The sequence below is a fragment of the Cyprinodon variegatus genome, unplaced genomic scaffold (genome assembly GCF_000732505.1).
Source record: "Cyprinodon variegatus isolate N-32 unplaced genomic scaffold, C_variegatus-1.0 Scaffold431, whole genome shotgun sequence".
In the NCBI taxonomy this organism is placed as follows: domain Eukaryota; kingdom Metazoa; phylum Chordata; class Actinopteri; order Cyprinodontiformes; family Cyprinodontidae; genus Cyprinodon; species Cyprinodon variegatus.
Window position 1 is genome coordinate 187633 of NW_015150884.1, and position 12443 is coordinate 200075.

General features: G+C 40.1%; 1 protein-coding gene across 2 annotated transcripts in view; it reads right to left on the reverse strand.

Annotated features, from left to right (window-relative positions):
* Window positions 1-2277: 2277 nt before the first annotated feature.
* Window positions 2278-12443, reverse strand: part of znf598 (zinc finger protein 598) — a 13562-nt gene continuing 3396 nt past the window's right edge. Inside the window, exons 3-12 of one of the 2 annotated variants that reach the window (XM_015388664.1) lie at window positions 11573-11702; window positions 10672-10883; window positions 10363-10580; window positions 10191-10272; window positions 8067-8407; window positions 7889-7964; window positions 6957-7801; window positions 6151-6307; window positions 5897-6044; window positions 2278-3724 (exon numbers count right to left, since the gene is read on the reverse strand). In XM_015388664.1, the coding sequence (XP_015244150.1) occupies window positions 3350-3724; window positions 5897-6044; window positions 6151-6307; window positions 6957-7801; window positions 7889-7964; window positions 8067-8407; window positions 10191-10272; window positions 10363-10580; window positions 10672-10883; window positions 11573-11702 (2584 nt within the window). In that variant the 3' untranslated portion in view covers window positions 2278-3349. Of the gene's footprint in view, window positions 3725-5896; window positions 6045-6150; window positions 6308-6956; window positions 7802-7888; window positions 7965-8066; window positions 8408-10190; window positions 10285-10362; window positions 10581-10671; window positions 10884-11572; window positions 11703-12443 lie in introns of both variants that reach the window. The other variant, XM_015388663.1, reaches the window with a different exon arrangement.

Genomic DNA, 12443 nt, shown 5'->3' on the forward strand with positions numbered 1-12443 from the left:
ATAGAGACTGTAACATACACTTTTTTGCTGTCAGAGCGAGCAACTTAGATAACGAACTATATCAAAAATATATATATGAACATTTTGCATTTATGATTAATGCAAAATGTTAAATGTTTTTGTCAATATGCTCTATCCAGAACCCCTCAAGTGGAAAAGGTTTCACCTGCTTTAATTTTATAAAAATTATTCTTTAAGGAACCTTTCGCTATCAGACTGTTAATCAATTAATCGAAAAACTTTCTCAACAGATGAATAGATTAGCAAAATAATCGTTGGTTGCAGCCCTACAATTGATTAATGGTCTTAAAGACCATATATAGTAGTTAAAATGTTTGTAGTTAAAAAGCAAAAAGAGAAATATGCAAATACTTTCCAATACACTGTTCTTGCAACATTTGTAATTGAAAATAATTTCAGAGTTTCAAGGGGTAAAAATATGTGGAAAAGCCCCTAATGGCGTCTGCAAAGTACTAAAGCAGAGGGCCTGTTGAAGTTTGAAAAGCCCTGGGAGTCTTGATAAAACGCAGGCAGCTACATCTGTTTACGAAACAGCGCCAACAGTAACAAAGAATCCTAAAAGTAGCTTTTGTTGATATTTCAGGAAAAATCTTAGAATCTCAAGATTTTTTTATATTCATTTTACCTCAGTAATATAAATGATGTTAGCAAAGTTCTCTAGGCCTTAAGAGCGCTCTTTAAAGTGAAAAAGATGTTAGAAAGGAGGCCCTTTAGTGAGCATAGGACTGTCTAAAGCAGACATGGAAGAAACAGAGGCAGTTATTTGTCTGATCTACCATTTAAAATTGTGAAATAAAATAGTAGATAAACTATAGTATTCCTAAAACTATTAATAAAGAGAGAGAATTAAATGTATCATATCTATAGAGGGAAATATATACAGTGCTTGGAAAAGTGCAACTCCATTAACATAATCTTATTAAAGATGGAAAATGGAAAAAATATATATTACTAATGAACAGTTTTAAAAAATCAGTACAGTACATAGAAATGTCTATAAGTTAGACTGTAAAATGTTCCCAATAGCAATTTTAAAAAGAATTGGGAAAACCAAAAATATAAATATACATACCTACCCTAGACAAGATAAAGTACACAAAATACAACCTATAGACTGATGAAGATGTAGATAGGTCTTTGCTGCATTGTGCATGATGCTGTCAGTATCCATAGCCTAGGCGGTCGTCTAGAAATGCGCTTGTGTGATGTCATCACTCTGGTTCCTGATTGCTGCACGCAACTCTTCTCACTTTCCAGGCCAGTCAAAGAAAAAAAAAGATGCATTGAAGTTTAGCCCTATTTACCTTTCATCGCTCCTTTAGTCTCCTTCCAGAATACACGCAGGCAACCAGGAAAATGCTGACAGGTGAGTCCACATTAATATAACAGAGATGTAGTAAGTGACCAGTGCAGTGAGAAAACAGAAGCACATCAAAATGATGCTACTAGACTTTGATGCAGTGACCATTGTTTAGTTTTTCTGTTATGACTCCCTTCTTTATTCTGAATTATAATAAGTTTATTTCACTACATTAATTAGGGGCATTTTTTAAATATAGTCTCATATCAACCATTTAGAGTCAGAAATTAGTCTCAGAAACTACACCTCCTCAGTAAAATATGATTTTGCATCAGTTCTTACTCCGATTTGCCCTCAGCTGCCAGTCAAACCGATTTTAACTTAAAACTTATTGGCAGGATTTTTAAGGCTATAATGGGAGCTTTTGAGAATATTTGTGAAAATGGGCCCTGATCTCTCCAGAGGCGTTTAATTGGATTAGTGTGTGGAGTGGACTTTAGTTTGGCCAATCCAGGACATTCATATACTGGTTCTGCTTCCCTCCTTTAAGATCTTTGGGTCCTCATGTCAAAAGCGCTTTGGAGCTGATTTTCATCCAGGATTTTTCTTCTCCCCCTACCTTGAGGAATCAATATGCTTTTATGCAGGGTTGGTGAAAACGTCACATTCACAATCCTAATCATGTCAAAATCAGATTTAACACAGGTGGACACAATTGATGCTGTAGAAACAGACAGTATACACGCAGCTAAGTCTGAAGCTTCACGGCTGTGAATATTTGCTTAAAAGTGATTGTTTAGTTTTCTAATTATAAATCTGTAACGATCTGAAAAACTTATCGCAATAACGGGGTGCTGTATGTTGAATTTATAAAAATGGTTTGTGAGTTACAGAAATGATCCTCCTTCAGTTACTGAATCAACCGGAAAACCTGAAAGGTAAGCAGAGAAATCACGAGAGGACACAAATTTATAGATTTGTTCATCTTGTAATTTAGTGTTTTTGTTCAGTCTGATACAGCAAAAATATGACTGATAGACTGAAAACACCACTGATAGAATGCAGGCAGCTTTATTGGATGTAGATGGAAAACAGTGCACCGGTGAGGGATTTCCAGATAGAAAACATGGGAAGATTTTGGACCAAACAAAACCAGAGACCTCAAAAAGAAAAAAAAAAGCGCTGGCACTTGTGTCGACGTTGTAAGGTGCTTCGATGGCGGTTATATTACTTCAGTCTCACAAATCATAAGAAAACGTGCAATAAGTTAAAGCTGGAGCTAAATCATGTTTCCCAGCCATTCCTGTAAAGAAGCATACGATTGAATGTGTTTCTGTTGAAACCTCATACCGCACATCAGTGCAGGTGATTATCAACAAACATGCTAAGTTTACCTTATAGGAATGAGTGTATATGATAAAAAATAACATTTGAAATATGAACAAAAATCTGTTCCAACATCAGAAGCAGCTTTTTTTTTTCTTCTGTCACATAATCAAGAAAAGAAAAATCGAACAATATCCTTGCACCGTTCTGGATTAAGCAGCAAAAACTAAATAATCGGCTAAATCTAATAAATATGCTTCTAATTATTGGAACTGAACATGTTTTAGTTGTTTAACCACGCAGCACTGCTGCAATGCATGCTCTATTAAATTATCTTACCAACACAAAGTGCGGTTCTGTTCAAGTGAAAGCCAAAGCAAAGTAAAAAGAATATTTGATTTCCCTGTTAGGCCGCAAAACCACTTCCTCCGTTTTTCTTAGATTCAGAGATCCGATTAGAGACGCTCCGAGTGCGAGTGCCAGCAGGAGACATCCTGAAAGGACGTGCGTCGAGCTGGAAAACCATTTAGACCAACCAATCAGCATCATCTTCAACAAAGGGCAAAAACACCAACATCCTTCTTAAAGAGATCTCGGGCTCCTCTGGGTTAAACAGCAGTGAGGCTGCTGCTACAGAGCTGCAGGGACAGCTGAAGTGTTGCCCGACAATGGCAAAAGGAGCAGGAGACCCGAGGGGAGGGGCTAGCTGATGATCCGGCTGATCGACTGCAAGGAAGGGAACTCCTCGCTTTCATTAATGTGCAGGGTCTTATGGGAGTTGAAGTCTTTGGGGGCGAGAACCTGTCGGCAGGTGGGGCACACCTGGCAGTCCAGCTCAGCTGCAGAGTTGGTCGCCGTGGCAGGCGTTTGCCAGGCGTTCTTCTTGTTCTTGTTTTTCTTCCCCCCGCCGGCGCCGGACTGTTTCTCCAGCGCCTTGCAGTCGGCGTGAGCGGTCAGGAGCTCCTGCTGCTTCCCAGTGTCCGGGAGGAGCACCAGCAGCTCATTGAAGATGCTGTTGAAGCTGTCTCCTAGGAGGTCCTTGCAGCTGCGGTGGTACTGGGCTGCTGACATCACGCTCTGGAAACGGAGAGCGCAAGGTTAAATAAAAAAAAATGTAAATAAAAACTAAAAATACAGTGAAAAAAAAAAGGACTTCCAACTATAACCTCTACCGTTCTGGGACAGTTTTCTTACATTATAGAAAAAAGGTTATTTAATATTTAATGGATGTTTATCTGAGAGACTGACATAAGAAGGTAAAGAGGAGGAATAAAAAATAAAAATAAAGATATATAAAATAAAAAGTGTGGCGTTCTCTTTACCCTGATTCCCTTAAATAAAACCCAGCTGAACAAACTAGTTTCAGAAGGCATCCAATAAGCAAGTAGTTGTCCATCCAGGCCTGTTTTAATTAATCCTAGATTTAAATGTGCTCAATAATCTTCGTTTGTGTGCTTTTTTCCCCCCTTGTGTTTCCACCTTCTTCCACAGGGTCTGAATGGCAAAAAGTTTCACTCTGGTATATCGATCTGTGCTTTTCCCTGAACACACCCGATCCGACAGAAAATCATCTCAGAGGAGATTGTGGTGTTTAGTGTTATTGACAGTCAAAGGGGATAAACACACAAGATACAATTTTCTAGAAGGCGGCTTGCGAAGCCCCGACTGAGATAGAGATGAGGAAGCAATCCTCACTGGTCTGACAGGAAAAGAGACGCTCTTACAAAGTAAACACACATCTGTTTTGGGGGAAATACTGAATAAAATCTTTAAATTGCATGGGAAAACAGGTTTATAGTCACACAGTATGTATATAGCAGGAGGGACGGACTAGGGCATAAACAATCAATGAAAACATTACTCATGATAGGAGTTCAGGAGAACAGAAAACGGATAAGGTAGTGATCCAAAGACGAGGCAAAGTACAGGATAGCACAAAGGGGTTGACGTTAAGGATTTTTACTTGCCCTGTATAATGTTTGATAAATATAGTTCCTAATATTCATTTTTGTATATATATCAATGATAGAGGGGAGTATTGGCATGAGTGTTGCGATTCGATACATGTCGCGATACTAGGGTCACGATATGATATTATCACGATATTGCAGTATCACTATATATTGCCATATTTTCCCCAGCTATCAAAATCAAATGATGAGATAAAACAGCAAGTGCTGTATATTTTCATCAGAAAATATTGATTAGGTATCATTATCCATGTTGTTTGGGGTTTTCTTCCACTGTGACTGCCTCAAATACAGATTTGGTGCTGCACGCACAGTTAGTAGCCCATTTTCCCATCAATGTTTTATGTAACCATTTTTTTTTTTAATCGATACTAAGAAGTGAAAGATCGATATTGTATTGGGCAGCCGAATATCGCGATATATCGCCAAAACGATTATTTCCGACACCCCTAATCAATTAAACATGTTTGTTTTTTAAATGTTTTTTGTAATTCAGTATTTTTTAAGTTTACAGGTTCCTGGTGTTTATATGCATGCATCAGATAATGAACTCAAGCCTACATTACCGTGTTAACATGCTTTCCAAGCCTTCCTGCACATTCTTTTCAAACTAAACTTTGCTTTAAACTGTTGTGTGCTTGGAAAAATATAAATTGTAATGTTAAAAATCTAAAAAAAACTTGACAGGTTAAAAACTTAAGATAAATCACAAGATAGAAGTCAATGTCACAAATGCATAACTTATTTTAGAGTCACGGTATGTTTATACAAGATAAAACTATTAATATAATGTGACGTTTCTAGAGAATCATTATACATAGTTATTTTATACAGGGTTTCCACAGTCTTACATAATGACTTTTAACTGACTAAGGATTAGTTTTCTCTGACAAAATAAATGCAATAAATGCTCTATAACATTTAAATGCACCTCTCCAATGTCTAAGAGAAAAAAATTTTATGAACATTTTTTAATGTATGACCTGCATCACTGTACATAAGACTGCCATATGATAGCGCTTTCTAGCTGTTTGTCGTTTTGGTAACTACATCAAAATTACCGCTAGGTGGACAAAAATCACGCCATCTGGCGGAAAATCACGCGAGAATGTGTACAAAACAACAAAAATGGCGCCGGCAACGCTTGTGGGTCGTTTTCAGCGAATGTCGGGGATTTTAAAGTAATTTTGAGTGAACCATGGAGAACCATGGAGACACAGCAGACCGGTCAGGGAGGAATGGATGGAGAAATGTAAGGAATACTGGATGTAAAGCTTACCTGTCTGAACTGAGCAGAATAATTTTTGAACTGGTTGAACTTTGACTCATCGTTGTGGAGATACTTTTTGATAGACTTGATAAGCTCCAAGTTTCTCTGCTGGAAGTCGTCTGGCACTAAGTAACCATTCGTCGGCATCTTGGGGGGCCTTCAAGAGAGGAAATAAAACATCAGCAAAAAATAAAAAATAAAGCCAAACGGATTCAGACCAGATCATTTTAATTCAAAGCCGATATTGTGTCATCAGGACTCACAGGCTCACAGCAGGCTCCACCACATTGCTGTTCAGGGGGATTCCTGTGAAGCCTGGGGGGGGCTTTGGGCCTGAGGTTCCCATGCCGGGTGGGGGTGGGGGCATGACAGTGGGTGAGCTTGTTACTGTGGCTTTCACTGGGAAGGAGGTCTTAAATCCTGTTAGATAAACACAGATCAAAGGACTATTAACGGATTTTATTCCTTTTATCTCAGTATCAAATGAATCCCTGTTGCATTGGAGGATTGAAACGTTTCACTGTTTTTCATTACATGAAAAAGTAAAGCCATCGTTGGACCACTTTCCTGTTGTAAATAAAATGTTTTATTCCCTAAAAGAGCTCAGAGGATTTTGTTTGTTTTGATAGTTTCTTCTGACTAACGCATCAGGTGGTCACACTGAGATGGGGGGGTTAAAAAAAACAACAAAAAAACAAAATAAAACCACATTCAAATAATCTCCCCTCGATCACAAACCACCATTTTAAAGAATTTATCTCAATGGGTAAATGGTAAAGAATATTCATGCATCTGGATGGAAATATTAAGTTGTTTTAAGTTTCACTTTTACATCTTATTTTTTTTTTTTTTTTTTTTACTTTGGTTGAACTTTAATTTTCATGAATTGTTTAACTTTGTGGGTGTCAATTTTATTCCAACCTAATTCTAGATCTTTATTTCTAGTAAAATCTGAGGATAAATGAAACATTTAAAGCTTCTTGTTGTAACAGAGGAATGTGGATATTTCTAAAATCCTTTGCGGGGCTCAGTTCTCTGTGTAATAACAAAGGAAGGCAGTGAACTATACCTGGAGGAGGAATCTTGGTCATGAGGGCAGGGAAGTCTTCCTCCGGCGCCGGAGCGGGAGCGACGCCTGGTGGTGGAGTTACCCTCGGCGAATCGCTGCAAACAGCAGCTGTCGGCTCAGCAGAACTGCTGGTTGCCAAGACGGTGCTGGAAAGGGATTTGCTCCAGGTTTTCTCTGGGACATTCTCCTTCTGCGCAGCAGTTTCCACTGAGATCGTGTTTACAGTTGAGGCCATTCCTGAAACTGCTGGTGCAGACGCAGTGGGAGCATCCGTGTTCTTCTGCTTCTTCTTCTTGCTGGCTTTAGAGGAGGGGGGTTCCATGTTGGGAGTTGGATTAGTGGAGGTCACAGAGGGTTTGCTGTTGCCTCCTTTAACAGTGAGCAGGGAGGAGATGTCCAGCATGGTGGGCACCGAGCGAAACTCCTGCTGCGTCATACCCCCGCTGTCATCATCGGACAGAGAGGGAGAATGAGAAGGTGCTGCTTTTCCTTTCTCGCCAACTTTCTTCTTTTTCCGGGAGGATGAGGAGTTTGATGAAGAGAGGAGCTGAGGCCCTGAGGGAGCAGCTGAGAGAGCAGGGGGAGCTCTGGAGGACAGAGGAAGTTGAGGGCTGGGTTTAACTACAGCAGTGCTGTTGGACCATGCAGAGCTGGAGCTAGCTGCAGGTTTGACAAGCCGGACTTTGGGCACCAGAGCGGGGAAGTCCTCCTCCTGAAAGGAGGAAGTATTTTTTGGCTGTCCAGAATAAGCAGGGGTCATGGGGGACGTAACCACGGCGCTGGAGAGACTTGGGAACTCCTCTTCCTTTAGAGCTGCAGGAGGAGCTGCTGGACCCGGCTTCACGCTGAAAGGACAAGAACACAGAGAAGGCAATTGAGCAAAAACCAGACAGTCATGAGGTGATCAGTTCATTTTGAGAGTTGAGGATTACATTGGTGCTATAGCTGCGGCTCCCAGAGCAGGGAAGTCATCCTCATCTCCTGGATTAGAGCCTTTCATCGTTTTTACTGTAAAAAAAACAAAACAAAAAAAACAAGACAATCCTGGTAAATCTAAGGAAGATAATCTCACTACTGGTATACCTTCATGCTTTTTAAAATTTTTGTTACCTGGTGGTTTGTTCATTGTTTGCTGCTGCCCTGTCAGTTGTCTGGGCTCCTCAGGTTCTGCTTTCTCAGTCCTTTCTTCTCGGCACTGTTTTGAATTATTTCTTTCTTGCGCTGCAGCTCGCTCTGCGTGTCTTTGTCCCGGAGCTCGCTCTCCATATCTTTGTCCCATGGCTCGCTCTCCATGTCTTTGTCCCGGAGCTCGATCTGTTTGCGCTTGTCTTTGTCCTACAGCTCGCTCTGCTTGCGCTTGTCTTTGTGCCGCAGCTTGCTCTGCTTGTCTCTGCACCGCCATTGATGCTCTTAAAGCTGCTTCCACCTGTCTGTCCTCTTCTTCTCGTTCTCTGCACAGATAAGAAAAACAATTTAAAGCTAGAGTACCAATATTTTCACAACCGAAATATGACTGAAGGCCCAAAAAACACTGAGTGGGAACACAATTAACTAAAGTAGTAGGTAAGAATAAGCACAATAACAACCAGGAGCTACATTTTAAAACCTGGACATTTAAATGGGTGTGATGACAAGCCATCTCCACCATTTGAACCTTTCCAGTTTATCATATTCAGAAATAAAAAGTTGAATCTATTTCATTCCTTTTCCATTCAATAAAAAACATACATAGGCTTTTTGCTATATTCAGGCTGCAAGCGCTATAGGCAGCAGAAGCAGCCAGTTCATGTGCAAAGTCAATGGTTGCACATCAAGGCGCAGCAAAAGGTCCTGCATCGCATTTGGAGCAGCTGAAGCAGAGCCTCATGAGCTCCTGAGCATCCGACGCGCTGGAAAAAATTAACTTTTGCTGCTCGACACGCTGCATCAATCAGAGAAGCTGATCTGGGAGCTGGCAGGGAGACAGTCACAGTACTGCTGATGCAGATCGCTATGATCACTCCTCTGAAACAGTATATTAACCCTTAAATTAACTGAAAATGTCGACACCTGCTGGCAAAATATGTTAGATTTTATTATTTTGGTGTCTGCAGTTTGGATTACATACATGAAAAGCATTAATATCTGCTTCCAGCCGCCGCAAAAATTAGATGAAAACCCCTAAGAGGCGACCAGGCCAGAGGCTGCCGTTGAACGGGAATTCCAGGGACAGTGCACCGCCGGTGTATGGGGCTCCGACAGCAAGATAATATTTGAAGGCAGTCAAAGATGCTCTTGACACACGTCTGACCTTAATGTGAACAAGCATTTAAAATGAAGCAGAAGCTTTTTTGCTGCTTCAAGCTCTTGGTGCACTGTTTAGTGCCGGTGAAAGCGATACAGACCCCGCCGGGCCATGATAGAGGTGTCATTCCACATATAACCACCAAAGTTATGAAAAGCTTTTATGAAGGCTGAAAAGTTATCTTTAAGTTGTTTTGCAAATCTTCAGTTAAGCTTGTTAAATTTGGAAATAGCAGCCCTAAAACTATCACAGTGCTGCCTTCTATGGGTTGAAATATCAGTTAAATTGCTCGATTTGCTGAACGTGCAGCTTGGTACATGTTTACATCACAGCTCTGTGTTCTGGGTGATTGTAGATTTAACTTGGAGGTAGAAAATGAAAGGTTAAAATTACTATTTCTGAGCTAATATTGTTGATTTAAATGCAGCATTATAATTTATATTCAGCATTGCATTTTGTTTAAGGTTTTTATATTATTTTGTCATATCAAGTTCACTTCTTGACCTCACCTCTCATTCTTGGTCCTATGGGTCTCTAGGAGCTGCCCACCTTTTATTTATACTTTAAGAAAAGACACGCGGGTTTTAAAACCAAAAAGGAGACAATTTTTTAAACCTGTAGTGGAAGCTCACTGCACACTGTAGGAGAAAAGCTGTAAAAGCTTCGTCTCTTTTTATTTATGAAGTGTGTGTGTGCCTGTTTGCGTGCAAGTGTGAACCAGAGAAATAAGGAGCAAAACTATTAAAAGACCTAAAAAAAAGTCTTTAAAAAACAATGTTTAAATTCCTTTAAAAAAGTTGTGAATTATATTACATAAATTACATCAATTAAAGTAAATTTCCTGTTACACCACTTTGTGTTGGTTAATCGAATAAAATCCTAATGAAATAAAATGTAAAGAAGATTTAAAGCCACTGGAGCCTTTAATGGATTCAGTCATGCAAACTTACCTGGAGTACCTCCAGCTTTTCTGTCCCATCTGAAGCCTTCCCCGACCTGCTCGATTATGCCGCGTTTCCTCATAGTCCTCGCCTGAGACCATACCTAACCATTAACAGAACTGTTCAGATTCACCTCCATACAAGCTTCTTTTTAGCTCCAGAACTCAATAAAAGGACCCACCGTCGTTCCTCCTCTGCTGCCTGGGAGCGAAGCTAAACTGCAGGTCGATTTGGCGGTTCTGACGAGCCTCTGCTCGGTTCTTGCTGTGCGCTGCGGCCTTGTGGGCCTTGTAGTCGATCTCGGTGCGGAATGCGTGGGTGAACTGCTCTGTGGCACAGCGTCCTTCCTCGCACAGGTAGTGACTCTCTCTGAAGTGCTCGCTTAGATACTGATAATCACTGAGGACAGAGAAATCCATAAAAGCTAAAGAAAGAACCCTGTAAAGCACTGACATCATTAAGGAGGATAATTTTCTCCTTCTATAAACACCTGTAGTATTCCTGTGAGCCATCTGCGTCACAGAAATGACAGAAATAGTGGTCCCTGCGTAAGTGCTTAAGCAGCTCGTCGTTATCGAGGTAACGCTCATCACAGAACTTGCAGAGCGGGTGTCCTCGATGACTCGTGTCATCCGGGTCTCCGTGTGCTCTGTGCCTCGCCAGCTCTTTACGATTGTACCACTTCCGCTCATAAGAGAAGATCTGGATAGGGTTCAAGTAAAAAAAAAAGAACACAAAATAAATTTGTTATGCTACCTTTAATATTTTGCAGATGCCACACTGTCTATATATCAACAAGCTAACCATGTTATAAAGCTAACCGTGTTATAAAAATCTATCAGTAAAAAAAAAAAAAAAAAAAAAAATCAATTGAAACATATAGTGCATGATGTTCTTTTCATGGGTGGATCATCAAAATAAGTGGTCCTCCTAATTTTCAATCATTCTGGTGATATATTTACGTAAGGCTGTCCTACGTGCTTGTTCACATTTTCACTTAACGGTGGTGAGTCTGACAGTGGAAAAATTGCCAATGTTCTTTTGGAAAGTAAGCTTGTATGAGTGATGCAAACAGCAACTTTTAAACAGAGCGTGCACAAGGAGAGATGGGCTCATGCATGCTCTCGCACGCATTTAATACGTGTCCCTCTCTGGAGCAGGTACAGGGTTGTGCACGTGCATTTTTTTTTTTAAGTGGGTCTTGTCAAAAATTCTCAAAAATCCTCCACTATATGTTATTAGACAGTAAACAACCACATGCAAAAAACTAAAATGTTTGTTTTTTTTGGCAGAGCACAAATCTTAAAGTTATTCCAAAACAACTTTATGGTTCCTGGTCTGATTTCATGAGCAGTTCTCACAACAGAAATGAAAAGGATCATTGAGCATACCTTCAGATGTTTCGAGCATAGCTTGCAGCAAAACAGCTCGTGCTGCTTCCTCATGTGCTGCTCCAGCTCCTCAAATCTGGAGAAAACTTTAGGCTCCTGACACCGAACGCACTCTGACAGCAGCAGACGCCTGATAAGCAAAATTAGACATCAAGAAAAACATCCAAGCCCAATAAAGCTACTCAGAAAAATTATAACCAGGTTACTATCATACAGCTGAGCTGTCTTCTGTAGTAAAAAGGCTAAAAAAATGAAATAAAATCCCAACATCATGCAATGGTCTTAAATAATCATATAAGTCAGACAGACAACTTTCTAACAAGAGCTGTGTAATAAAAAAGTTTGTGTCAAAATGAGAAAATGTTCAGCCTGATTTCTATCAGGCCAGGGGTGAGGCTCATCAGGGCATTTTTAAATACAATATTTGGTCTAAATTAACCTAAGTCGCCTCGGCTCCCTATACCCTTCGCTGGTTTGTGGTCTGCTATTAATGAGCTGCAACCCAGATAACGGAACAGCTGCCTTTTGCACACCATGCTCACAAAACTGCGCTATTAACAACATCATTTTGTTGATCAAAAGACTTAACCTCTTTCAGTTTCATTTAGAGTGAAAGAGGCTGCTGATGCTTCCTGTCTGCCCAGGTTATGTGATCCCTCTTATAAAAAGAGAAAGTCCCTGATGAAGAAAACAGCTGAAACACAAGTCCTGAAATATTAAGTCATATTAAGAACTGTTAGGATTGTAAAAACAATAACTAGAACTGCTGGGAGATGTGTTATGAGCAGAATTATGAACCAGCAATACCAAAACAGAAAGTAAGCAGGCTAGTTTAAGCCTTCAGCAAACTAATCCAATAAACTTAAGAGAC